The 27,934-nt window shown below is 47.7% G+C and overlaps 1 protein-coding gene across 2 annotated transcripts; it reads right to left on the reverse strand.

Annotated features, from left to right (window-relative positions):
- Positions 1 to 238: 238 nt before the first annotated feature.
- cct7 (chaperonin containing TCP1, subunit 7 (eta)) lies at positions 239 to 27,391 on the reverse strand. Of its 2 annotated transcripts, none has more exons than XM_078403232.1 (12): positions 27,287 to 27,391; positions 22,549 to 22,702; positions 20,571 to 20,677; positions 20,315 to 20,440; positions 17,933 to 17,985; positions 15,414 to 15,585; positions 12,045 to 12,209; positions 11,165 to 11,353; positions 9,781 to 9,878; positions 7,647 to 7,779; positions 3,083 to 3,289; positions 239 to 664 (listed from the first exon to the last, which is right to left on the reverse strand). In XM_078403232.1, the coding sequence occupies exons 1-12, from the start codon at positions 27,290 to 27,292 to the stop codon at positions 440 to 442; spliced, it is 1,635 nt and encodes a 544-aa protein (XP_078259358.1). In that variant the 5' UTR covers positions 27,293 to 27,391; the 3' UTR covers positions 239 to 439. The 2 variants fall into 2 exon arrangements, with proteins under 2 accessions (XP_078259358.1, XP_078259445.1); XM_078403319.1 differs by lacking the exon at positions 27,287 to 27,391 and adding an exon at positions 27,198 to 27,217.
- Positions 27,392 to 27,934: the final 543 nt, after the last annotated feature.

Here is a 27,934-nt window from a genome sequence, read left to right on the forward strand (position 1 = left end):
TTCACCAATATCAATTTTGTAGAATATAGTTCTCCCACTTTAATTCCATGTTTCACGTATTTTGTTTTTATGACTATTGGCTGATCAATTTCCCTCCTGGGATAAATAAAGTTTTACCGTATAGCATTGAGGGAAACTGGGCCGCAGATGAAGCCCGACCCAGGGTACAGGTTAACCACAAAAGGCTGAGTGGAATGAATAAGACCCTACGTGATTCAAAAGTGACAACACTGCAGGCTCAAGGTAACAGCAACTTTATTTCTCTGACACGTTTTTGCTAGAAATAAAAAAAACGATGAAAACAATAAATAGAGCTGGTGGGGGCTGCTCTGCTGAGGTGTGGGGCTGGAGGGCGATGGTCACGGTCGATGCTGGCAGCCGGCCCAGGCTTTGCTTAGTGGCTGCCAGACTGGGTCAGCCCCATCCTGACCAGGCTACCTCAGTGGCCCATGGGCATGCCCTTGCCACGGGACTTGGTGGCAGTAGAGGGGTCCACAGTGGAGCGCGGGTTCCTGATGGTCTCGTCGACAGACAGGATCAGGCAGGCCGCCTCCGACGCAGCGGTCAGGGCGTTGATGCGCACTATCGCCGGCTCCCACACGCACGCATCAAAGTTGTCCGCGATGTCCTCGTTATTCACGTCCACTCCGTACCACACCCCTCCCTGCAAACACACAGGCACCCCCTCATCACAGTGCACACCCCCTTCTCCTCCCTCCGCAACCCAAGCAAACAAGAGCCCCTCCCCGCACCCCCCCAATCCAAGCGCAAACTGCCTGAGGAGCCGGGACCATCGTAATGTTCAAAAGACAGGTACATTGATAGAACAGGTTTGGAGGGAATAGCACCAATGCGGGCGAGTGGGACTAGTGTAGCTGGGACACGTTGGTTGGTGTGGGCAAGTTGGACCGATGGGCCCGTTTCCACACTATATAACTCGGTGACTCTAAGACATTGCAGAGAGTTGTGGATGTAGCCCAGTCCATCGCACAGACCAGACTCCCCACATCGACTCCATCTACACTTCACACTGTCTCGGGTAAACAGCTAACATAATCAGAGATGGACACGAAGTTGCTGGATTAACTCAGTGGGTCAGGCAGCATCTCTAGAAGGATAGGTGGTGTTTCGAGTCGGGACCCTTCTTCAGACTCAGCTCCAACATGAAACGTTACCAATCCGTTTTCTCCAGAGATGCTGCCTGACCCGCTGAGTTATTCCAGCACTTTGTGCCTATCTTTGATATAGCCAGCATCTGCAGTTCCTTCCTATCACAATACAATCAAAGACTTGCCCCATCCCGGTCATTCCTTCTTCTCCCCCCCCTCCGTTCCAGCAGAAGATACAGAAGCTTGAAAGCTCACACCACCAGACTCAGGAACAGCTTCTTCCCCTCTGTTATCAGGTCCTTCCGTAAGCTAGGGTACTGTCCAATTTGCCTCTACCCCATTGTGGACATTGGACTTTGTCTGTGGAACTGATGCGCTACAATGCTGAGAACTATATTCTGCACTCTGTATCTTCCCCTTTGCTCTACCCATTGTACTTAGGTTTAGCCTGATTGTGTAGTATTATTTGATCTGCTTATGCAAAATAATTACTTATACCTGTTTCTGTGTTATATGTTACATGTAGCTCTGTACGTATCACAATAATAGTGTCTGTCTATTCCTTTATCACACTAGTAGGCAATTTACATTGCTGAATAACTTACCATTAATCTGAACCTTCTTTATAACTGTAAAGCTATAACACTGTAACACAATGTGTAGAAGAAAAACTGCAGATGCTGGTTTAAATCGAAGGTAGACACAAAATGCTGGAGTAACTCAGCGGGTCAGGCAGCATTCCGGGAGAGAAGGAATGGGTGACGTTTCGGACCTAAGGGTCTTGACCCGAAACATCACGCATTCCTTCTCTCCCGAGATGCTGCCTGACCCGCTGAGTTACTCCAGCATTTTGTGTCTACGCTGTAACACTGTATTCTGCACTCTGGTCTGAAGAAGGGTCTCAACCCGAAACGTCACCTATTCCTTTTCTCCAGAGATGCTGCCAGTACCGCTGGATTACTACAGCTTTTTTGTGTCTATCTTTGGTATTTTTCTCTCTTTTCACTATTTGTTGCGAGACATGACTGTACTCATTTGGAGTATGATTTGAAGACACAAGCACTACAGATGCTGGAATCCTGAGCAAAACACAGTGCTGGTGGAAAGAACCAAGGTTGCCGGAAAAATCAGCGATGGACCTATACAATGGTCCATACATGGGGACGTTCATGTGATAGGAGCAGATTTAGGCCATTCGGCCCATCAAGTCTACTCTGCCATTCAATCATAGCTGATCTACCTCTCCCTCAATAGCCCCCCCCCCCATTCTCCTGCCATCTCCCCATAACCGCTGACACCCGTACTAAACAAAAAACTGTTAATCTCTTGCATAAAAATGCCCACTGACTTGGCCTCCACAGCCACCTGTGGCAAAGAATTCCTCAGATTCACCACCCTCTGACTCAAGAAATTCCTCCTCCTCACCTCCCTAAAGAATGCCCTTTAATTCTGAGGCTGTGGCCTCTGGTCCTGAACTCTCCCACTAGTGGAAACATCCTCTCCACATCCACGGGTCAGAGTCCGCGGCTGGGTCCTTGGGAGAACAATGGGGACCTGGCGTGTGGGGGGGTGGGAGAACAAAGGGGGACCTGGCGCGGGGGGGGTGGGAGAACAATGGGGACCTGGCGTGGGGGGGGGGGGACAATGGGGACCTGGCGCGGGGGGGGGAAACAAAGGGGGACCTGGCGCGGGGGGGACGACGGGAGAACAAAGGGGGACCTGGCGCGGTACTGTGTAACTTTGAACGCGCCATTTATGTGGCGATTATTTGCATACCATGGGTATGCAAGGAAAGAATTTCACTGTGACTTGTCATGTGACAATAGTGTCAATGAATTAATTCATTAGTTCACTGGATCCGGGAAGAGGATAAATAACCACGTGGTGGGAATCAGCGAGAGGCAGGTGCACTATGAGCCAAGCGCTATACCGGGTGGAACGTGGGCACGGGCAAGGACGGGATGGGAGTTTACCTGGGCGTGCTTGGCACGCAGCTTGTTGAGGATGTTGGTGGCGTCAAAACCGGCGTTGTCACACAGTTGCCGCGGGATCACCTCCAGTGCCTTGGCGTACGCCCCGATCAGCAGCTGCACCTTACCAGGGATGGTCCTCGAGTAATCCCGCAGGTACTTGGAGATCTCCATCTCAATGGCACCTCCCCCAGCCACCACAGAATCATTCTGTGAAGATAAGACAGAATGGTAATTTAGTTTAGTTTAGTTCAGAGATACAGCATGTAAACAGGCCCTTCGGCCCACCCAGTCCACACTGACTAGTGTAGGAGGGAATTGCAAAGTCAGCTTGAAGGGTCTCGACCTGAAACGTCACCCATACCTTCTCTCCAGAGATGCTCCCTGCACCGCTGAGTCTCCAGCTTTTTTTGGTCTATCTTCCACACTGACCAGTGATACCCGCACACTAACGCTATCCTACACACACTAGGGACAAATTTACAATTTCATATCCATGTATCTGTCTAAATGTTTCTTAAAAGCTGCAATAGTTCCTGCCTCAACTACCTCCTCCGGCAGCCTGTTCCATGCACCCACCACACTGAGTGGGAAAAAATGACCACTCAGATTCCTATTCAATCTTTCCCTCCTCACCATAAAACTTTGTCCTCTGGTTCCCGATTCCCCTACTCTGGGCAAGAGAATGCGCATCTACAACATAACCAAGGATTACCCATACATTGGACATTCCTTCTCCTCCCTCCTCCCCTCTCCCCTCGGGCAGAAGGTACAGAAACTTGAAAGCGCGCACCACCAGACTCAGGAACAGCTTCTTCGCCGTTATCAGGCTTCTGAACGGTAAGCTAGGGCACTGTCCCGATTTTCCAACCAGCATAATCATGGACCAGTCGTTCCCTCTTCTCCCCTCTCCCATCAGGCAAGAGGTACAGAAGTGTGAAAACGCACACCTCCAGATTCAGGGACAGTTTCTTCCCAGCTGTTATCAGGCAACTGAACCATCCCATCAACAAGTAGAGAGCTGTCCTGACCTCCCATCTACCTGATTGGAGACCGTTAACCTGTCTTTGATTGGACATTTATCGGACTTTAACTTGCACTAAATGTGGTACTCTCTATCTGTACACTGTGGACGGCTTGATTGTATTCATGTGTGTTGTTTTCTTTGATAGAATAGCATGCAAAAACGCTTTTCACTGTACCTTGGTTAATGTTACATTAATAAACTAAACTAAACATTGGACTTAGACACAAAATGCTGGAGTAACTCAGCGGTGGTTCAGGCAGTATCTCTGGAGAGAAGGAATGGGTGACGTTTCGGGTCGAGATTAAAGAAGGGTCTCGACCAGAAACGTCACCCATTCCTTCTCTCCAGAGATGCTGCCTGACCCGCTGAGTTACTCCAGCATTTTGTGTCTACCTTCGATTTAAACCAGCATCTGCAGTTTTTTTCCTAAACATTGGACTTTATCTCTGGAACTGTTATACACAATGCTGATAAACTATATTATGCACTCTGGTATTTTTCTCGTTACTCTACCTGTTCTACTTGTGTTTGTCTTGATTGTAGTCATGTATGGCATGATTTGATTTGACTGGGCCGCATGCCAACAAATGTATTCACTGTCCCCACGATATCTGGGTACAGGCCCGAACATGCAGAAGCTTGAAAGCGCACACCACCAGATTGAGGAACAGCTTCTTCCCCTCTTATCAGACTACTGAATGGTCCTTCCATAAGCAAGTTAACAGAGCTGATTTTCTAACCTATTTTATTGAGGGCATTGGACTCTGTAGGAGCCATTTGTGTTTATTAGCTGCCTTTGCATATTATATTATTTTGTAACTGGCTGGATTATTTTTGGACACTTGGGGGTTGTCGTGAGATGAATACATATAGGGGCATATATGGACTGGGAGGAGCCAGAATTAGGAGTAGAATTGGGAATGCAGAGACGTGATGCGTCAGACATGGAGAAGCTGCAGTGGGATACAATTCTTACCAGACCTAGGACAGGAGATATATAAATCTGTTTGTATCACTACCTCAATAAACGACTCATTAAACTGAAACGTCGTGAAGATCTCTCTGTTGTTGTTTGCATCAAGAATGATCACTACACTCCTCTGTGAAGGTGGCAAGCGTAGACGACTTCAGTGGGAAGGACTGAAGTTGCCACAACAGACTCTTTCTCTGGAACAGAGACTCTATAATTCTACACTCTGCTATTTTTCTCTTCTCTCTACCTCTTGTACCTGTGTATAATTTGATTATATTTATGAATCGTATGATTTGACTGGATAGCATGCAAACCATCTTTTACAGTATTTTGATATGCATGACAATAATAAAGTGAGACCCAACGCAAATCGAAGGAACAGCACTTCATATTTTGTTTGGGCAGCTTACACCCCAACGGTATGAACATTGACTTCGCTAACTTCAAGTAACCCTTGCTTCCCCTCTCTCTTCCCAGTTCTCCGACCAGTCTTACTGTCTCCGACTACATTCTATCTCTGTACCGCCCACTCCCCTGACATCAGTCTGAAGAAGGGAGTCGATCCAAAACGTCACCTGTTCCTTCTCTTCAGAGATGTTGCCTGTCCTGCTGAGTTACTTCAGCATTTTATGTCTACCTTTGATTTAAACAGCATCTTGCAGTTCTTTCCTACACAATAATAAACCTAATGTTTGTTTAATCGAAGCAGAAAGTCAAACCTCGCTCTCAGTGTCAGCAAGACAAAGGAGTTGGTCATTGACGGTGCTGAAGTAGAGATGGTTGAAAGCTTTAGGTTCCGAGGAGTATCACCAGCAACTTCTCCTGGACCATCCATATCGAAGCAATGGCCAAGCAAGCACACCAACGCCTCTACTTCCTTACAAGGCTTAGGAAATTCAACATCTCTCCAACAACTCTCACCAACTTCTACACGTGCACCACAGAAAGCATTTTATCGGGATGCATCACAGCACGGTTTGGGAACAGCTCCACCCAAGACCGCAAGAAATTGCAGAGAATTGTGGACGCAGCCCAGACCATCACACAAACCACTCCCTTCCATTGACTCCATCTACACCTCACGCTGCCTCGGCAAGGCCAGCAGCATCATCAAGGACCAGTCTCACCCCGGCCACTCCCTCTTCTTCCCCTCTCATAGAAACATAGAAAATAGGTGCAGGAGTAGGCCATTCGGCCCTTCGAGCCTGCACCGCCATTCAATATGATCATGGCTGATCATCCAGCTCAATAACCTGTACCTGCCTTCTCTCCATACCCCCTGATCCCTTTAGCCACAAGGGCCACATCTAACTCCCTCTTAAATATAGCCAATGAACTGGCCTCAACTACCTTCTGTGGCAAAGAATTCCACAGACTCACCACTCTCTGTGTGAAGAAATGTTTTCTCATCTCGGTCCTAAAAGACTTCCCCCTTATCCTTAAGCTGTGATCCCTAGTTCTGGACTCCCCCAACATCGGGAACAATCTTCCCGCATCTAGCCTCTCCAACCCCTTAAGAATTTTATATGTTTCTATAAGATCCCCCCTCAGTCTTCTAAATTCCAGCGAGTACAAGCCTAGTCTATCCAGTCTTTCTTCATATGAAAGTCCTGCCATCCCAGGGATCAATCTGGTGAACCATCTCTGTACTCCCTCTAAGGCAAGAACGTCTTTCCTCAGGTTAGGAGACCAAAACTGCACACAATACTCCAGGTGCGGTCTCACCAATGCCCTGTACAACTGCAGTAGAACCTCCCTGCTCCTAAACTCAAATCCTCTTGCTATGAATGCCAACATACCATTCGCTTTCTTCACTGCCTGCTGCACCTGTACGCTTGCTTTCAATGACTGGTGCACCATGACACCCAGGTCAGGTTGCATCTCCCCTTCTCCTAATCGGTCGCCATTCAGGTAATACTCTGCTTTCCTGTTCTTGCCGCCAAAGTGGATAACCTCACATTTATCCACATTATATTGCATCTGCCATGCATTTGCCCACTCGCCTAATCTATCCAAATCACTCTGCAGCCTCCTAACATCTAACACAGCTAACACTGCCACTCAGCTTCGTGTCATCCGCAAACTTAGAGATGTTGCATTCAATTCCCTCGTCCAAATCATTAATATACACTGTAAATAACTGGGGTCCCAGCACTGAGCCTTGCGGGCTCTCCCATCAGGCAAGAGGTACAGAAGAGTGAAACTCCAGATTCAGGGACAGTTTCTTCCCAGCTGTTTTCAGGCAACTGAACCATGATATCTCCAACTAGAGAGCGGTCCTGAACTACTATCTACTTCATTGGTGACCCGCGAACTATCTTTAATCGGACTTTGCTGCACTTTACCTAGCACTAAACGTTATTCCCTTTACCTGTATCTGTGCAATGTGGACGGCTCGATTGAAATCATGTGTATTCTTTCCACTGACTGCTTAGTACGCCACACCTCGGTACTTGTGACAACAAACCAAACTAGAATTTTTGAGCGGTCCCTCCTGCTAAATCTGGTTTCCTATTTTCAGGTCAATGACTCAGGACATGGACACACTTTAATGTTTGAGTTCTCACCTTAATGGCCCGTCTGACGATCATGATAGCATCGTGAAGGGAGCGCTCAGTCTCATCCATAAACTGCTCCGAGCCTCCTCGCAGTAAGATGGTGCAAGTCTTGGCCTTCGGGCATCCAGTGAAGAAATTGTACCTGTGGGGAGTGCAAGTACAAGAGGTTACAGGTCTTCATCCCCAAGTGAAGACGTTAGAGATCTTCATCATAACTCCCCAAGTGAAGACGTTAGAGATCTTCATCATAACTCCCCAAGTGAAGAGGTTAGAGATCTTCATCATAACTCCCCAAGTGAAGGGATTAGAGATCTTCATCATAACTCCTCAAGTGAAGACGTTACAGGTCTCCATAACTCCCCAAGTGAAGCACAGGGTGAGCTACGGCAAAACTAGACGACTAAACACTAGGATGTTTGCACCTCACGCTGCCTCGGCAAGGCCAGCAGTATAATCAAGGACCAGTCTCACCCCGGTCACTCCCTCTCTCTCCCATCGGACAAGAGGAACAGAAGTGTGAAAACGCACACCTCCAGATTCAGGGACAGTTCCTTCCCAGCTGTTATCAGGTAACTGAACCATCCTACCACAACCAGAGAGCAGTGCTGAACTACTATCTACCTCATTGGTGACCCTCCGACTATCCTTGATTGGAGTTTACTGGCTTTAACTTGCACTAAACAATATTTCCTTATCGTGTATCTATACACTGTAAACGGCTCGATTGTAATCATGTATTGTCTTTCCGCTGTCTGGTTAGCACGCAACAAAAGCTTTTCACTGTACACGTGACAATAAACTAAACTGAACCAAACTGAGGTGAGAAAGAACGTTTTCACCCAGAATTGTGAATTTGCGGAATTCTCTGCCACAGAAGGCAGTGGAAGCCAACTCACTGGATGAATTTTAAAGAGTTAGATAGAGCTCTAAAGGCTAGTGGAATGAAGGGATATGGGGAGAAGGCAGGCACAGGTTACTGATTGTGGATGAATGGTGGTGCTGGCTCGAAGGGCCAAATGGCCTCCTCCTACACCTATTTTCTATGTTTCAAACTGAATAGATTTATTCAGGGATATCCTGAAGGGAGGAAGTCTAGTCAGGGTCATTTGGTCAGGTACATGGATAGGAAGGATTTAGAGGTCTGAAGAACCTCTGAAAGACCTGAAACCTACGTGTTGTATTATGTGATCTGACAGCTCAAAAAACCAGGTTGCTCGCTGTTCTTTGGTACTCGTGACAATAGGATAACTAACACCAATGTAGAGCTGTAGGGTGGCACAACGGTAGAGTTGCTGTCTTACAGCGCTAGAGACCCGGGTTCGATCTGACTACAGGTGCTGTCTGTACTGAGTTTGTATGTTCTCCCCGTGACTGTGTGGGTTTTCTCCGAGATCTTCGGATTTCCCCCCACACTCCAAAGGCGTATAGGTATGTATGGTTAATTGACTTGATGTAAGTGTAAATTGTCCCTAGTGTACGCAGGGTAGTGTTAATGTGCGGGGTGATCGCTGGGCCGAAGAGCCTGTTTCTGCGCTATATCTCTAAACTAAACTGCTGCTGTTGTGAAACCCGCAGAGCGAGTCCAATATCTCACAACGAGTAGCCATGATCACAATGAACGGATTGTTGGCTCGAATACACTGGAATTTAGAAGGATGAGGGGGGATCTTATTGAAACATATAAGATAATTAGGGGATTGGACACATTAGAGGAAGGAAACATGTTCCCAATGTTGGGGGAGTCCAGAGCAAGGGGCCACAGTTTAAGAATAAGGGGTAGGCCATTTAGAACGGAGATGAGGAAGACCTTTTTCAGTCAGAGAGTTGTGAAGGTGTGGAATTCTCTGCCTCAGAAGGCAGTGGAGGCCAGTTCGTTGGATGCTTTCAAGAGAGAGCTGGATAGAGCTCTTAAGGATAGCGGAGTGAGGGGGTATGGGGAGAAGGCAGGAACGGGGTACTGATTGAGAGTGATCAGCCATGATCGCATTGAATGGCGGTGCTGGCTCGAAGGGCTGAATGGCCTACTCCTGCACCTATTGTCTATTGAAGGGCCGAATGGCCTCCTCATGCACCTATTTTCTATATTTTCTATGAGTAGATTCTGTGGAGTAAACTGTGTCGGTGGGAAGCAGGTCTTGGTTACCTTTCACTTCCAACCTGGACCTCCTCAAAATGCTCGCACTCTCCCAGCACATCATTCGTCATGGCATTGATACTGGTTTGAATGGAGCCACCACAGGCCTGAGGGACACAGAGACAACCATGTTTGCAGAGACTCAACACATGCACACATTCCATTCACAGTTAGATCTAGTCCTTAGGGCTAACGGAATCAGAATCAAGTGGTGTGGGGAGAAAGCAGGAACAGGGTACTGATTTTGGATGATCAGCCATGATAATATTGAATGGCGGTGCTGGCTCGAAGGACCGAATGGCCTACTCATGCTTGTGTTTCTACATCCGGCAGTATTGTCACATCCTTCGCATCCCGATCATTCTAAATTTATCCTGCCTTTGGAGTTTGTGTACAAAATCATGAGAGGAATAGGTCTGGTAGAGGCACATCGTCTCTTGCCCAGAGCAGGGGAATCGAGAACCAGAGGACATAGGTTTATGGTCAAGGGGGAAAGATTTAATAGGAACCTGAGGGGTAACCTTTTTACACAAAAGGTGTCGGGTGTATGGAACGAGCTGCCAGAGAAGGTAATTGAGGCAGATAGTATCGCAACGTTTAGGCAGATACATAGATAGAGCAGGTTTAGAGGGATATGGGCCAGACGCAGGCAGGTGGGACTAGTGTAGCTGGGACATGTTGCTTGGTGTGGGCAAGGCGGTCCGAGGGACCTGTTATCTCGCAGTATGACTATTGTTAGCTGAGGAAGGACATGCTGGCATGGGAAAGGGTCTATTCCAAGGAGCGTATGAGGATGAGGAGAGATCTTATAGAGGTGTACAAAATCATGAGAGGAATAGATCGGGTAGATGCACAGAGTCTTTTACCCAGAGTAGGAGAATCGAGGACCAGAGGACATAGGTTCAAGATGAAGGGGAAAAGATTTAATAGGAATCCGAGGGGTAACTTTTTCAGAGGGTGGTGGGTGTATGGAACAAGCTGCCAGAGGAGGTAGTTGAGGCTGGGACTGTCCCATCGTTTAAGAAACAGTTGGACAGGCACATGGATAGGACAGGTTTGGAGGGATATGGACCAAGCACAGGCAGGAGAGACTAGGGTAGCTGGGACATTGTTGGCCAGTGTGGGCGAGTTGGGCCAAAGGGCCTGTTTCCACACTGTATCACTCCATGACTCTATAAAGGGCGCTGACAAAGTTACAAAGTATCCCGCGCCGGATCCTCCTTTGATCTCCCCCCTCCCCTCTCACATCAGTCCCCCCATGCTGGGTCCTTTGTATGCGTCTGTAAGTATTGAATTGTTCTGATGTTGGTACATATAACAATGAAATGCTCTTGACTCTGGACATTTCAGAGCACACATTTTGACCCAAAGGTTGATCTGCAGCATGACTGACCATCATGGTCCGCTTGAGGTCCTCCTCTGGGACTCTGCCCGCACAGAAAAGGTCCCTGTCTGCAAAGTACTGGGTAGCCACATCTCCGATGGGTAGTTTGGACAGCACAACCTTGGCCCCCGACAGGTAGATCTTCTCCAGCTTATCATAAAGAATACTCCACTCTGCGTCCACAATGGCCTGATAGTCCTAGAGATGGTGAGAGATCAGTGCAATTAATAGCAAGGTCAGGTATGGAGCTGTACTCTGTAGTGTGGAGGGGAAATACATGAGAACAATTGTCAACCAGCGAAGGCAGGAACTTATTAACAGGTAAGGCAACAACTGGTAATCCCTAACATCACCCCTTGGAGATCAGAGTTCAATTCAGTTTATTATCACGTGTAACGAGGTACAGAGAAAAGTGTGCTATCCAGTCAGCGGAATGACAATACGTGATTACATTCCAGAACTTGCTGTTTCTGGAAGGTTGTAACAATTCTCAATATTGAAACGCTGTTCCAAATGCTCACAGCAATATGTTTGTCCCTTTGGAATTTGGAGATACAGCGCAGAAACAGGCCCTTCGGCCCACTGAGTCGGTGCTGACCAACGATCACCCCGTACACTCGCACTATCCCACACACTAGGGACGATTCATAATTTTTACCAAAGTCAATTAAACTACAAACCCACGCGTCTTTGGAGTGTGGGAGGAAACCAGAGCACCCGGAGAAATCCCACTAGGTCACGGGGGGCACTTCTCAAACTTTGTAATGACAGCACCCGTAGTCAGGATCGAATCTGGGTCTCTGGCGCTATGAGGCAGCAACTCTACCACTGCGCCACCATGCCACCCGATGTCATATAACGCCCCACACGTGTCCTCTACACCACTGACCTCAACATTGTCCACCCGGACCTCAGCATTATCCTTCTCGGCTTTGAGCTCCAGCTCCACATTCAGCAGTGCGATCTTCAGCTTGGTGTACTTCTTGGGCTGCATCTCAAATCCAGCGTAAGAGAATGTCTTCTTGAAGGCAACACCGGCTATCAATTGAGATTCCTGTCATGGGGGTCAACATGCAAGAAGAGATGAGGGAATGTTACCAAACCCAGTAAACTTATGCTACACTTGTACAAGAAAGAGACACAAGGACGCTGATTTGCCAGAAAAGACACACAGTGCTGGAGTTACTCAGCGGGTCAGGCAGCAGCTCTGGAGTATATAGATGGGTGACATTTTGGGCTGGGACCCTTCTGCAGACTATATGTCTTTTTTTTAAAACAGTTGTACAAGATATTGGTGAGGCTATGTTTGAAGTATTGTGTTCAGTTTTGGTCACTCTGCGAAGTAAAAGATGTCATTAAGCTGGTGAGAGTAAAGAGAAGATTTATAAGGGTATTTTCAGGACACAAGGAACTGAAGAAACTGGAATCTATAGCAGAGAAATGTAGAGTCATGAGGATGTTGCCAGGACTCGAGGGCCTGAGCTACAGGAGGAGGTTGGGCAGGCTAGGACTTTGCTCATTGGAGCGTAGGAGGCTGAGGGGTGATCTTATCATGGTCTATAGAAATCATGTGAGGAAGGGATGGCATAAATGCATAGAATCTTTTTTCCAAGGCAGGGAATCAAGAACAAATAAGCCCAGGTTTAACCTAAGAGGGGAAAGATTTAATGGGGACCGGAGGTGCATGTTTTTCCACACAGAGGATGGTGGGTATATGGTAGAGCTGCTAGAGAAAGTGGTCGAGACACTAACATTAACAACATTTAAAAGAGATTAGGACAGCTACATTGATAAGAACAGTTTAGAAAGATATGGACCAAACACAGGACAATCTTAGATGGGGTATTTTGGTGGGCATGGACGAGTTTGCCAAAGGCAATTCCGTGCTGCACGACTACTGCTCAAAGAAAGAGCACAGAAACAGAACCTTCGTCCCACCGAGTCCACGCTGACCATCAATCACCCATTTTATGTTATCCCACTATCCCATCCACTCCCTAAACATTATGGACAGTTTAGAGGCCGATTAACCTACAAACCCACACGTCTTTGTGATGTGGAAGGAAACTGGAGCACCCGGTGGAAACCCACGCGGGTTTGCACATGCAAACACATACAGACAGCACCCGAGGTCAGGATCAAACCGTTGACGTGTCAAGCAAAATCAGACACAATTTGAAAGTCTGTCAACTTTTTTTACCTTCTTGAATTCTTTGACAATAGACAATAGGTGCAGGATTAGGCCATTCGGTCCTTCGAGCCAGCACCAACATTCAATGTGATCATGGCTGATCATTCTCAATCAGTACCCGGTTCCTGCCTTCTCCCCATACCCCCTGACTCCGCTATCCATAAGAGCTCTATCTAGCTCTCTCTTGAATGCATTCAGAGAATTGGCCTCCACTGCCTTCTGAGGCAGAGAATTCCAAAGATTTACAACTCTGTGACTGAAAAAGTTTCTCCTCATCTCCGTTCTAAATGGCCTACCCCTTATTCTTCAACTGTGGCCCCTGGTTCTGGACTCCCCCAACGCTGGGAACATGTTTCCTGCCTCTAACGTGTCCAATCCCTTAATAATCTTATATGTTTCAATAAGACCCGCTCTCATCCTTCTAAATTCCAGTGTATACAAGCCTAGTCGCTTCAGTCTTTCAACATACGACAGTCCCGCCATTCCGGGAATTAACCTTGTAAACCTACGCTGCACGCCCTCAATTGCAAGAATGTCCTTCCTCAAATTTGGAGACCAAAACTGCACACAGTACTCCAGGTGCGGTGTCACTAGGGCCCTGTACAACTGCAGAAGGACCTCTTTGCTCCTATACTCAACTCCTCTTGTTATGAAGGCCAACATTCCATTGGCTTTCTTCACTGTCTGCTGTACCTGCATGCTTCCTTTCAGTGACTGATGCACCAGGACACCCAGATCTCCCCTTTTCCTAACTTGGGAGTTAAGAATTTGATAGGACAGCGATGCGTGAAAATACAAAGGCATAAAAACCATAACCTTTTAAGAAGCTATAGTGGAGAACTGTGTAAAATTCCTTTAACATAGAAAATAGGTGCAGGAGTAGGCCATTCGGCCCTTCGAGCCTGCACCGCCATTCAATATGATCATGGCTGATCATCCAATTCAGTATCCCGTACCTGCCTTCTCTCCATACCCCCTGATCCCTTTAGCCACAAGGGCCACATCTAACTCTCTCTTAAATATAGCCAATGAACTGGCCTCAACTACCTTCTGTGGCAGAGAATTCCACAGATTCACCACTCTCTGTGTGAAAAAAAACGTTCTCATCTCGGTCCTAAAAGACTTCCCCCTTATCCTTCAGCTGTGACCCCTTGTTCTGGACTTCCCCAACATCGGGAACAATCTTCCCGCATCTAGCCTCTCCAACCCCTTAAGAATTTTATATGTTTCTATAAGATCCCCCCTCAGTCTTCTAAATTCCAGTGAGTACAAGCCTAGTCTATCCAGTCTTTCTTCATATGAAAGTCCCACCATCCCAGGGATCAATCTGGTGAACCTTCTCTGTACTCCCTCTAAGGCAAGAACGTCTTTCCTCAGATTAGGAAACCAAAGCTACACACAATACTCCAGGTGCGGTCTCACCAAGGCCCTGTACAACTGCAGTAGAACCTCCCTGCTCCTAAACTCAAATCCTCTTGCTATGAATGCCAACATACCATTCGCTTTCTTCACTGCCTGCTGCACCTGCACGCTTGCTTTCAATGACTGGTGCACCATGACACCCAGGTCACATTGCATCTCCCCTTCACCTAATCGTTCACCATTCAGGTAATACTCTGCTTTCCTGTTCTTGCCGCCAAAGTGGATAACCTCACATTTATCCACATTATATTGCATCTGCCATGCATTTGCCCACTCGCCTAATCTATCCAAGTCACTCTGCTGCCTCCTAGCATCCTCCTCGCAGCTAACACTGCCACCCAGCTTCGTGTCATTCGCAAACTTAGAGATGTTGCATTCAATTCCCTCGTCCAAATCATTAATATACACTGTAAATAACTGGGGTCCCAGCACTGAGCCTTGCGGTACCCCACTAGTCACTGCCTGCCATTCCGAAAAGGACCCGTTTATTCCTACTCTTTGCTTCCTGTCCGCCAACCAATTTTCTATCCACCTCAACACTGAACCCTCAATACCGTGTGCTTTAAGTTTGTACACCAATCTCCTAAGTATTGATATTTTACAGGCTAGAATCCTCTACAGACAGAATATATGTTGAGCACTGACCTCCAAACCACCTCCTTGGACTTTCTTTATTCCGATCATTTTCAGTGGCAGGAGGTCGTCCAACATCATGACGGCATCCACCACCATCTTGGAGAAGAAGCCTTTCTGCGGAGCGATCAGTTTGGAACTGAGGGCAGTAGTTGCACATTTCTCAAAAAGCTCTCGCTGATTTCTGCATGGACAGGAGAGGACAAAAAGTAACCGCAGTGGTGCACCGGTAGAGCTGCTGCCTCACAGAAGCCGCAGGCCCAATCTGCATCCTGGATCCTGACTACGGGTGCTGTCCATGTGGAGTTTGCACGTTCCCCATGTGGGTTTTCTCTAGGTGCTCTGGTTTCCACCCCACGTCCCAAAGACGTGCAGATTTGTAGGTTAATTGGCGTCAGTAAAATTGTAAGTTTAGAGATGCAGTGCGGAAGTAGGCCCTTCAGCCCACTGGGTCCGCGCCGACCAGTGATCCCCGCACATTAACACTACCCTACACCCAATAGGTACAATTTTTACATTTACCAAGCCAATTAACCTACAAACCTGTACGTCTTTGGAGTGTGGGAGGAAACCGAAGGATGACGTGGACTCGGTGGGCCAAAGGTCCTGTTTCCGCGCGCTGTATCGCTAAACTAAACTTAGAACATTACAGCACATGAACAGGCCATTCAGTCCACATTTGTGCTGAACATGATGCCTAGCTAAACTGAACTCATCTGTCAGTACATGATCAATACTCCTCTATTCCATGCACTTCCATGTGTCTATCCAAAAGCCTCAATAGCCTCTATCGTATCTGCCTCCACCACCACCCCTGAGAATGCATTCCAGGCCCACACCACTCCCTGAAAACTTGCCCCACACATCTGTTACAGGAATTTCAAATGTACACACAAGGAACTGCAGAAGCTAGAATTTATTCCTTGGAGTGCTGGTGGCTGAGTGGTGATCTTATAGAGGTGTACACAACCACGAGAGGAATCGATCGGGTAGATGTACAGTCTTTTACCCAGAGAAGGGGATTCAAGAACCAGAGGACATAGGTTTACGGTGAGAGGAAAGATTGAGGTTGGCCTGAGGGACAACCTTTTTCACACAGGTGGTGGTACATGGACCAGTCTAAATCAGCAGTGATCATCCATCCTACCACCCACTCCCATGACCTCTGAATTCAAACATTATTTTAAATGCACAAAACGCTGGAAATACTCAAGACTGTGATTTATTTAAAAGGAATTAAAGACCCAAGATGGCACCCAAGCCAGACGACTCTGTGTTGGTCCCAGAGGTGGATCTGCAATCACGCATTACAATCGAACCACTCTTTTAAGCCTCTACTCCAACAGCCGCATTTCTTACTATAACTATGCTCTTCTTAATCTCTTCTCAGATACCCTCGAACTATCTTTAATCGGACTTTATCTTGCACTACACGCCATTCCCTTTATCCTGTATCTGTACACTGTGGACAGCTTGATTGTAATTATGTATAGGAAAAAAAACTACAGATGCTGGTTTAAATCGAAGGTAGACACAAAATGCTGGAGTAACTCAGCAGGTCAGGCAGCATATTGGGAGAGAAGGAATGGGTGACGTTTGGGGTCGAGACCCTTCTTCAGATTGATGTCGGGGAGGAGGCGGGACAAAGACAGAATGTAGTCGGAGACAGGAAGTAATCATGCAGAGTCTTTTTGTTGACTGGACCAAAATAACCTTTTCACTGTATATTCTCTGGTGGTGAATGAGGGGAAAAAAGCACTATTTATTTAAAAACTTCAAAGTATGGATGAGATCGCATTCTTTTACTTACTGCATCGTTCAGCTTTGTTACAGGGAGGTGCTGAGATAGACTTGGATGAAGTTTAAGGGAAAATACAAAGAGCAAATAGTCAGCTCAGACAAGGAGGAGAGGCATTGCCAATGTAACTTTTAATACCATTGTTTTACTTATCAAGAATTGGTTCAGTTAAATAAGCACTGACTGGTACAATCAGTGCAGTTATCGTGGGTCATGTTTTTCCTTACTCACTTGGCGGTTTAGGTTTAATATTGTCAGATGCAGAGAAAATCTTTGTTTTGCATACTATCCAAACAGATCAGATATACCATACACAGATAAAAATAGTTCACACTCAAGTACAATACAAGTACAGAGTGCAGAATATAGTTCTCAGCATTGCAGCGCATCAGTTCCACAGACAAAGTCCAATGTCCGCAATGGGGTAGAGGTGAATCGCACAGTGCCCTAGCTTATGGAAGGACCGTTCAGAAGTCTGATAACAGAGGGGAAGAAGCTGTTCCTGAATCTGGTGGTGCGCGCTTTCAAGCTTCAGTATCTTCTGCCAGACAGGAGCGGGGAGAAGAAGGGTGGGACAAGTCTTTGATTAGGTTGGCTGCTTTCACAAGGCAGCGTGAAGTGTAGATGGACTCACTGGTGGGGAGTCTGATCTGTGTGCAAACTGTAACAATGTGATCAAGCTCATTGGATTTCTGGTTCTCATCTGTATAAACTCTGAGACAATCATACTTACTTCTTGTCGTCTTTCTTCACAGTTACAGCAATGGATTTAATTTTATCCACAGCCTGTTCGAGAAAACAAAATAATATCATGTACAGTTAGAGAAGAAACAAGCCAGTTTTCCTGCTGTCTTATCAACATTTATAACATTAAACTGTTTTGTGGCATCATGATCATACGGCATGGAAACAAGCCCTTTATCTAACGAGTCTATGCCAACCAAGATGCCAACCCATCTACTCTAGTCCCATCTGCTTGTATTTGGCCCATAACCACCTGAACTCTTCTTATCCATGTACCTGTCCAAGTGTCTTTTGAATGGTGTTACAAATGCATGTACATAATATGTGGAAAAATGGGACTGCATTAATGGGCCGGTGGTGGGGTGGAAGTTGTACACGTGTACAGTAGCTTTCACAACCTCTGGACCTCTGAGCACTTCACAGTCATTGTACATTCAATTATTATATAGAAGACATGAATAAACTGCCACAACTGTGATTGCACAATCTGTTCAGCGATGTTAACAAGAGACGTTAATATTGGCCCAGTGCAGAGGAGAGCTTCCATGTCATGAATCTTGGAGGAGATATCTGTGATTGCCAATCTAATATAACAGCAAGGAATCTCTCCAGTATTTATCATTTATCTAGCACCTTCAAAGCAATAAAATATCTCAAGCTCTGTCAGCACAGCAAGCACAGATAATAATCAACACCAAAGCAATTTTTCGATACGATAGAACTTTATTTAGAGTGAATAAACGATAGAACTTTATTTAGAGGGAATAAACGATAGAACTTTATTTAGAGTAAATAAACGATAGAACTTTATTTAGAGGGAATAAACGATAGAACTTTATTTAGAGGGAATAAACGATAGAACTTTATTTAGAGGGAATAAACGATAGAACTTTATTTAGAGGGAATAAACGATAGAACTTTATTTAGAGGGAAATTGATCTGCCAAGTCATCAAAACACAAAATACACGAAATTAAAGTGAGGAGTGGAAAGGATTGGGATGTGCAAAGATTGGGGGGGAGGGGGGTCAGTCTCAGTCCACCCCACGACAGAAGGGGCAGGAGTTGTAAAGTTTGATGGCCACAGGGAAGAAGGATCTCCTGTGGCGTTCTGTGCTGCATCTTGGTGGAACCAGTCTGTTGCTGAAGGTGCTCCTCAGGTTGACCAGTGTGTCATGGACCTTTTTGCTCATGTCTTCAAAAAACTCAATCAGATTTGTGAGACACGACCTCCCACGTACAAAACCATGCTAACTGTCCCTAATCAGCCCTTGCCCATCCAAATGCCTGTATATCCTATCCCTCAGAATACTCTCCAGTAACTCACCAACTACAGATGCTAAACTCACCGGCCTTTAGTTCCCAGCATTTTCTCTGCAGCCCTTCTTGAATCGAGGCACAACACTTGCCACCCTCCAGTCTACCGGCACCTCTCCTGTATTTAAGGACGACTTGGAAATTTCAAACAGGCCTCCTGCAATTTCCTCTCTATGTGCTCGGATATATCTGATCAGGCCCTGAACATTTGTCTACCTTCATACACCTTAAGCACTTCTTTGACTGTAACACTGACTGCTGTCAAGACACTTCCATTGACTGCCCCAAGTTCCTCTCTCCTCCTGTCTTTCTCTTCGGAAAATACAGAGGAGAAATTCTCATTGAGGACCTTGCCCATCTTCTGTGGCTCCAATCGACCGGTTTGATGACCTAATAAATGGTTCCTAAAAAAGTTGCAAGCAAAAAATCTCTGTTCATTCCAAGCCTGGCCAGTGTAAAATTACTAAAGAGGAACAGCGCAGCACAGTGGCACCCAGGTCTTTGGCATTGTGAGGCAGCTGGTAGAGCAAATGCCTCAGAACACCACAGTATGGGTAGCCACAAAAAGCTGGAGTAACTCAGCGGCTCAGGCAGCATCTCTGCTGAGAAGGAATGGGTGATGTTCGAGACGTCTGAAGAAGGTTCTCGACCTGAAACGTCACCCATTCCTTCTCTCCAGAGATGCGGCCTGTCCAGCTGAGTTATTCCAGCATTTTGTGATTACCTTCAATTTAAACCAGCACCTGCAGTTCTTTCCAACACATTCCCTCCACCACAGTACTGGTGTCAATCCCGACCTCAAGGGCTATCTGCGTGGTGTTTGCACGTTCTCCCTGCAAACGTGTGTTTACTCTGTCCGGGTGCTCCGGTTTCCCACCACATCCCAAAGACGTGCAGATTTGTAGGTTAATTGGCTTCCATACAATTGCCTAGTGTGCAGGGGAGTGGATGCAAATATGGGATAACATAGAACTAGTGTAAAAGGGTGATAGGGAGTCGGTGTGCCGAAGGGCTTGTTTCCATGCTGTATCTTTAAAACAAAACAAGGCACATTACCAGCTGGGTGGCCAAGCGAAAGGACCGGATTATAATCTGGGGATGAAGCCCCTCTTCCACATACGATTTGATCTGTCTAAGGAATTCTGCGGCCAACAGAGTAACTGAAGTGGTCCCATCGCCCACCTGGAGAGACAAAAACGGACAAGGTACTGACATTATCTTGGTTTTAATCTATAAGCACCAAGCTCTCAAGTTGCTGGTACAAGGACAAATTGTGATCCCACCCAAAAGTGGGAATGATGGCTTGCTTTACCTCAGCATCTTGAGATTTTGCGATGTCTACGAGGGTTTTTGCAGCAGGGTGAACAACGTCGAGCAGCTTTAAGATGGTGGCCCCGTCATTGGAAATGGTCGCTTTTCCTGTTGAATAAAAAATATACACATAGTTGAACGTGTATATAACGTGTACATGCCAAAAGTGGGAAAAGATAGGTACACAACAGTAAAGAAAGCCAAAAAAAAACCCATCACAAAGTGCTGGAGTAGCTCAGGTGGCACAGTGGTAGAGTTGCTGCCTTAAAGTGCTAGAGACCCGGGTTCCATCCTGACTGCAGGTCAACGTAGTTTGAAGCTTAATTGGAGGTTGCGGTGTTTAATAGCCAGATGGTTGTAGGGAAGAAGCTGCTCCTGAACCTGAACATTACAGTGGATATTTTTAAGGCAGAGATAGATAGATTCTTGATTAATACGGGTGTCAGAGGTTATGGGGAGAAGGCAGGAGAAAGGGGTTAGGAGGGAGAGATAGATCAGCCATGATTGAATGGCGGAGTAGATTTGTGGGCCGAATGGCCTAATTCTACCCCTATCCCTTATGACGTTAGAGTTTTCAGGCTCCTGTACATTCTTCCCGATGGCAAGAGTGAAATGAGAGCGTGGCCAGGGTAGTGCGGGTCTCCGATGATGCTGGCTGCCTTTTGAGGCAGCGACTCATGTAGATCTCTTCAATGGTGGGGAGTTCAGAACCCAGTGACAGACCCTCTCTTTGTGAAGACAAATGGGTGGCACAGTGACACAGCTGGTAGAGCTGCTGCCTATGACAGTGCCGGAGACCCGGGTTTGATCCTGACCACGTGTGCTGTCTGTGTGGAGTTTGCATGTTCTCCCTGTGACTGCGTGGGTCTCCTCCAGGTGCTCCGGTTTCCTTCCACATCCCAAAGACGTGCGGGTTTGTATCATATCATATATATACAGCCGGAAACAGGCCTTTTCGGCCCACCAAGTCCGTGCCGCCCAGCGATCCCCGTACATTAACACTATCCTACACCCACTAGGGACAATTTTTACATTTACCCAGCCAATTAACCTACATACCTGTACGTCTTTGGAGTGTGGGAGGAAACCGAAGATCTCGGAGAAAACCCACGCAGGTCACGGGGAGAACGTACAAACTCCTTACAGTGCAGCACCCGTAGTCAGGATCGAACCTGAGTCTCCGGCGCTGTATTCGCTGTAAAGCAGCAACTCTACCGCTGTGCTACCGTGCCGCCCCTGTAGGTTGATTGTCCTTTGTTATTTGCCCCGAGTTTGTAGGGAATGGGTGCTAAAGTTTAGTTTAGTTTAGAGATACAACATGGAAACAGGACCTTCAGCTGACCGAGTCCACACCGACCAGCTTTCCCTGCACACTAACACTATCCGACACATACCAGGGACAATTCTACATTTATACCAAGCCATTTAACCTATAAATCGATACAACTCTGGAATGTGGGAGGAAACCGGAGATCCTGGTGAAAACTCACGCAGGTCACGGGGAGAACATACAAACTCCGTTCAGACAAGCACCCGTAGTCAGGATCAATCCTGAGTCTGTGGTCCAGAACAAGGGGTCAGTTTAAGGATAAGGGGGAAGTCTTTTAGGACCGAGATGAGAACGTTTTTTTTCACCTAGAATCTGTGGAATTCTCTGCCACAGAAGGTAGTTGAGGCCAGTTCATTGGCTATATTTAAGAGGGAGTTAGATGTGGCCCTTGTGGCTAAAGGGATCAGGGGGTATGGAGAGAAGGCAGGTACAGGATACTGAGTTGGATGATCAGCCATGATCATATTGAATGGCGGTGCAGGCTCGAAGGGCCGAACGGCCTACTCCTGCACCTATTTTCTGTTTCTAAGGCAGTAACTGTACCGCTGCGTCACCCTAAATTGAATAACATAGAATTAGCGTGAGTGGGTGATGGATGTTGGTATGGAAGGGCCTGTTGACACACTGTATCGCAGTGCCAGTGCCTTACCCCTGTCATCCACTATGAGCTTGTCCATCCCTCGTGGTCCCAACGTGGTGCGAATGGCCTCGGCAATCACCTGGCAGGCATTAATGTTACTGACCAGCTGCGGGGTCCCTTGCGAAGAGTCTGTGCCTTCCTTCAGGAGGATAATCGGTGCAGACTGCAGAACAAAGGACAGCTTTTATTTACAGGAAAAAACTGCAGATGCTGGTTAAAATCGAAGGTAGACACAGAATGCTGGAGTAACTCAGCGGGTCGGGCAGCATCTCGGGAGAGAAGGAACCGAAACGTCACCCATTCCTTCTCTCCAAAGATGCTGTCTGACCCGCTGAGTTACTCCAGCATTTGTGTCTACCCACAGTTTTTATTTAACCCATTTATTCTTGATTGTCACAGTCTTAACAAGTCAATTTTTTTAATTAAAATCTAAAGAACAAATTACCATCAAAGTTGAAAAGATAATACGAAGCTTGAATGTGGAAAGAACTGCAGAAGCTGGTTTGAACTGTAGACCCAAAAAGCTGGAGTGACTCAGCGGGTCAGGCAGCATCTCTGGAGAAAAGGAATAGGTGACGTTTCGGGTCGAGGCCCATCTTCAGGCCTATAGGGACTCGAGCCGAAATGTCATCTATTCCTTTTCTCCAGAGATGCTGCCTCACCCGCTGAGTTACTCCAGCTTTTTGTGTCTACAAGCTTGAAAACTGGCATCAAATATCAAAATCTATTCAACCCACTACTGTCTATCTCAAAGTACTTACATTTTCCCACCTAGATCTTTTCAAATCTTTCTGTAGAACAATAGATGCACTACAGAGGATTCTTCTATCACTTACTGTGTAAAAATGTCTCTGCCTAATTCCTGTTTATGCTATATAACTCTATGACTCTCTAGATCAAATCATAATATACCTGAGGATCAAACCATGTACGAGTACAATGGGTACATAGAACAGTATGCCAAGTTAAATTGATCGGCCCTGCCTGCACCTGATGCATATACCTTCATATCCCTGCATATCCATGTGCCTACCTAAAACCAACTTAAACACTACTTAAACGTATCTGCCTCCACCACCATCAGTGTGTTCATTCCAGAGAAAACAATCCAAGTCTACCCAACCTCACCTGAAAGGTTCATAGGTTATAGGAGCGGAATTAGGCCATTCGGCCCATCAAGTCCACTCCGCCATTCAATCATGGTTGATCTATCTTTCCCTCTCAACCACATTCTCCTGCCTTCGAGTGAATCTGCTATCATACATTACAATTGGTGCACGCTTTCAAGATCAAAAGTGATGGGAGCAGAATTAGGCCATTCAGCCCATCAAGTCTACTCTGCCATTCAATCATGGCTAATCTATCTCTCCCTCCTAACCCCATTGTCCTACCTTCTCCCCATATATATATATATATATATATATATATATATATATAACCTCTGACGCCCATACTAATCAAGAATCTATCTCTCTGCCTTAAATATATCCAGGCTTTGCCTCCATAGCCTTCTGTGGCAAAAAATCCCACAGATCCACCACCCTCTAACTAAATAAATTCTTCCTCATCTCCTTCCTAAAAGAACGTCCTTTAATTCTGAGGTTATGACCTCGTCTTAAGACTCTCCCACTGGTGGAAACAGCCTCTCCACATCCACTCTATCCAAGCCTAAATATTAACAGCAGATCTATACACTATGGACGACTTGATCGTAATCATGTGGTCTTTCCGCTGACTGGACTGCACGCAACAGAAAAGCTTTTCACTGTACCTCAGTACACGTGGCAATAAAATAAACAAAATCTTCTCGCTGCTACTGTCGGCAGGAGGTATAGAAGCCTGAAGTCCCACACCACCAGGTTCAGGAACAGCTTCTTCCCCTCTGTTATCAGACTACTGAACTGTCCTGCCAAAAGCTAGAGTGTATTCCTGGTCTCCCAGCCTACCTCATTTCAGACAAGTACTTTTTCTCTGTAACTGTCCTGCTATAACACTATATTCTGCACTCTTGGTATTTTTCTTTTTACACTAGCTGTTGTATTGCGGATGGTTTAATTGTACTCGTGTAGAATGATTTGACTGGACAGCACGTATCTTGGTACATGTGACAATAATTAACCAATACCAACTGGACCTGACTTTCAGATGCAACATTAAAATGCCCAGCCCCACACTGCTGCCCCAGAACAGACATGTCCCCACAAGCTGGCCAGCATCAGCAAGTGGACCTTTCCATAATAGACACAAAATACTGCAGTAACTCAGCAGAACAGGCAGCATCCCTGGTTGGAAGGAATGGGTGACATTTCGGCTCGCAATCCTTCTTTAGACACAGGCTTTCTGCTGTGACCCCCACCGCAAACCAACACCATCGGCACGATGGCGCCGCGGTAGAGTTGTTGCCTTAAGGAGCTTGCAGCGACAGAGACCCGGGTTCAATCTTCACTGCGGGCGCTGTCTGTACGGAGTTTGTACGCTCTCCCTGTGACCTGCGTGGATTTTGTGAGATCTTCGGTTTCCTCCCACACCCCCAAAGACGTGCAGGTTTGTAGGTTAATTGGCTTTGTATAAATGTAAAATAGTCCCCGGTGTGTGTAGGGTGGTGCTAATGTGCGGGGATCGCTGGTAGGCACGGACCCAGTGGGCCGAAGGGTCCGTTTCCCCGCTGTATCTACAAACTAAACTATCGACTCCCAATATCCACGCGCATCCAAATACCACTCCCACATCCCATCATGAGAGGAATACATCGGGTAGACGCAGTCTCTTGCCCAGAGTGAGGGAATCGAGAATCAGAGGACATAGGTATAAAGTGAGGGGGGGAAAGATTTAAGAGGAATCTGAGGGAGAGCTTTTTCACACAGAGGGTAGTGGGTGTATGGAACGAGTTGCCAGAGGAGGTAGTTGAGGCTGGGACTATCCCAATGTTTAAGAAACATTTAGACAGGTAAATGGATAGGACAGGTTTGGAGGGACATGGACCAAACGTGGGCAGGCGGGCTAGAATCGATGGGACATGTTGGTTGGTGTGGGCAGGTTGGGCCTGTTTCCACACTGTATCACTCTATGACACCCCCACATCCCAATAGCACCCCTGCACTAATCCCACATCATGCAAGCTGCTGCATCCCACTTACTGCACCCCCAATCCAACCACACCACCCTCACCCACACACCCTCTACACCGTTGTCCACCTGATCCCCTAAACCCAATTAGGGGATTGGACACATTAGAGGCAGGAAACATGTTCCCAATGTTGGGGGAGTCCAGAACAAGGGGCCACAGTTTAAGAATAAGGGGTAGGCCATTTAGAACGGAGATGAGGAAGAACTTTTTCAGTCAGAGAGTGGTGAAGGTGTGGAATTCTCTGCCTCAGAAGGCAGTGGAGGCCAGTTCGTTGGATGCTTTCAAGAGAGAGCTGGATAGAGCTCTTAAGGATAGCGGAGTGAGGGGGTATGGGGAGAAGGCAGGAACGGGGTACTGATTGAGAGTGATCAGCCATGATCGCATTGAATGGCGGTGCTGGCTCGAAGGGCTGAATGGCCTACTCCTGCACCTATTGTCTATTGTCTATAATCCTCACCATCCACCACATGGACCCTACACCCTCACAGCCTACACCTTCCCCAAATCCTTACCAACACACTCCTCACCCCTCTGCACACCCCCACCCCACCCAGCCTACACCCCCACCCCAAACAACCCTCAGTCCCTCACCCACCACAGCACACACCTTACACCCTCATCCACCGCCTACACCGACCCTCACTGCCACACCCCACCCCCAAACTGTCACCCCCACCCAAGCCGCTACCTATAATCCCACCCCCTACGCGTGACACTCTCCATCTACAACCACCCCTCACCAGTCTCCCTCCCCTCCCAATGCTGCTGTACCTGGGGGGGGGGGGGTTTCCAGGGTCCACCCTGCCAGCCAGTCCCCCTCCCATCCCTTTACCCCTCTCTTCCCCCTTCCCCTCCTCAGTGCTGCTCTGCCTGGGGGAGGTTCCAGAGTCAGCCAGTTATCATCCTGGATCTCCACCCTCACCCCCCTTCTCCATCTCCTCTTCCCCCCCCCCCCTCCTTTCCCTTCTTCCCTTCCTCTCCCCCCTCCCCCTCCTTCCCTCCCTCCTTCCCTCCCTCCCTCCTTTCCCCCCTCCTTCCTTCCCCCCCCTCCCCCTCCCGCCTCTCCCTCCCTCCCTCCTCCCCTCCTTCCCCCTCTCTCTCCCTCCCTCCTCCCCCTCTCTCTCCCTCCCTCCTCCCCCTCCCTTCTCCCCAGACCCCCTTCTTTCCCCTCTCCCCCCCCCCTCCTTCCCTCCCCCTCCCTTCTCCCCCCCCCTCCTTTCCCCTCTCCCCTCCTTTCCCCTCTTCCTCCCTCCTCCGTTCCCTTCTTCCCCCCCTGCTCTGCCTCAGTGCTGCTCTACCTGGGGGGGGGGGGGGTTCCAGGGTCAGGCCTGCCGCCCTTCCCCCTCCCCCGTGGCGCTGCTTTGTCTGAGGTGGGTCCCATCAACACCGCTTTAAGAGCCGCGGCCCAGTCGCTCCCAGCCCAGCCCGGCCCAGCCCGTCATGTCACGTCAGGCTCCGCCGGCCCCAACATCCATCCATCCATCCCTCCACCCGCTAATATCGCCTCCACCCGCCGGCCCGCACAACCCACCACACGCCGGGTGTGTGCCCGGGCCCGATGGGCAGCGGGAACAGGCGGATGGCGCCAGATTTCACCGCCCTTGTCTCTCCCTCTCTCACCATCATCTTGCCGGCCTCTCGGAACCTTCCAGCAACTGCCTGTCTGTCCGCCCGCCCTTCCCCTGCGTCATGACGCTGCCGCGCGCACGTCGCCGCCGTGTTGACCGCAGACACTGCCTGCCAGTATCAAAGATGGCAGCCCGAGTCAAACAAGGCGCAGCCAGTATCAAAAATGACAGCCCGAGTAAAACAATGCGGCTGCCAGCATCAAATAGACAATAGACAATAGGTGCAGGAGTAGGCCATTCAGCCCTTCGAGCCAGCACCGCCATTCAATGCGATCATGGCTGATCATTCTCAATCAGTACCCCGTTCCTGCCTTCTCCCCATACCCCCTCACTCCGCTATCCTTAAGAGCTCTATCCAGCTCTCTCTTGAAAGCATCCAACGAACTGGCCTCCACTGCCTTCTGAGGCAGAGAATTCCACACCTTCACAACTCTCTGACTGAAAAAGTTCTTCCTCATCTCCGTTCTGAATGGCCTACCCCTTATTCTCAAACTGTGGCCCCTTGTTCTGGACTCCCCCAACATTGGGAACATGTTTCCTGCCTCTAATGTGTCCAATCCCCTAATTATCTTATGCGTTTCAATAAGATCCCCTCTCATCCTTCTAAATTCCAGTGTATACAAGCCTAATTGCTCCAGCC

Source organism: Rhinoraja longicauda, chromosome 1 (genome assembly GCF_053455715.1).
Source record: "Rhinoraja longicauda isolate Sanriku21f chromosome 1, sRhiLon1.1, whole genome shotgun sequence".
Classification (NCBI taxonomy): Eukaryota; Metazoa; Chordata; class Chondrichthyes; order Rajiformes; family Arhynchobatidae; genus Rhinoraja; species Rhinoraja longicauda.

Bases quoted from the DNA above. Each gene is read 5' to 3' on its own strand.
- cct7 (XM_078403232.1), bottom strand. The intron at 17,986-20,314 runs GTAATGTGCCTT...TTTCTCGAACAG, and splicing joins TTCGCTTGGCCACCCAGCTG to GCTGTGGATAAAATTAAATC. The intron at 3,290-7,646 runs GTGAGAACTCAA...TTATCTTCACAG, and splicing joins TCGTCAGACGGGCCATTAAG to AATGATTCTGTGGTGGCTGG.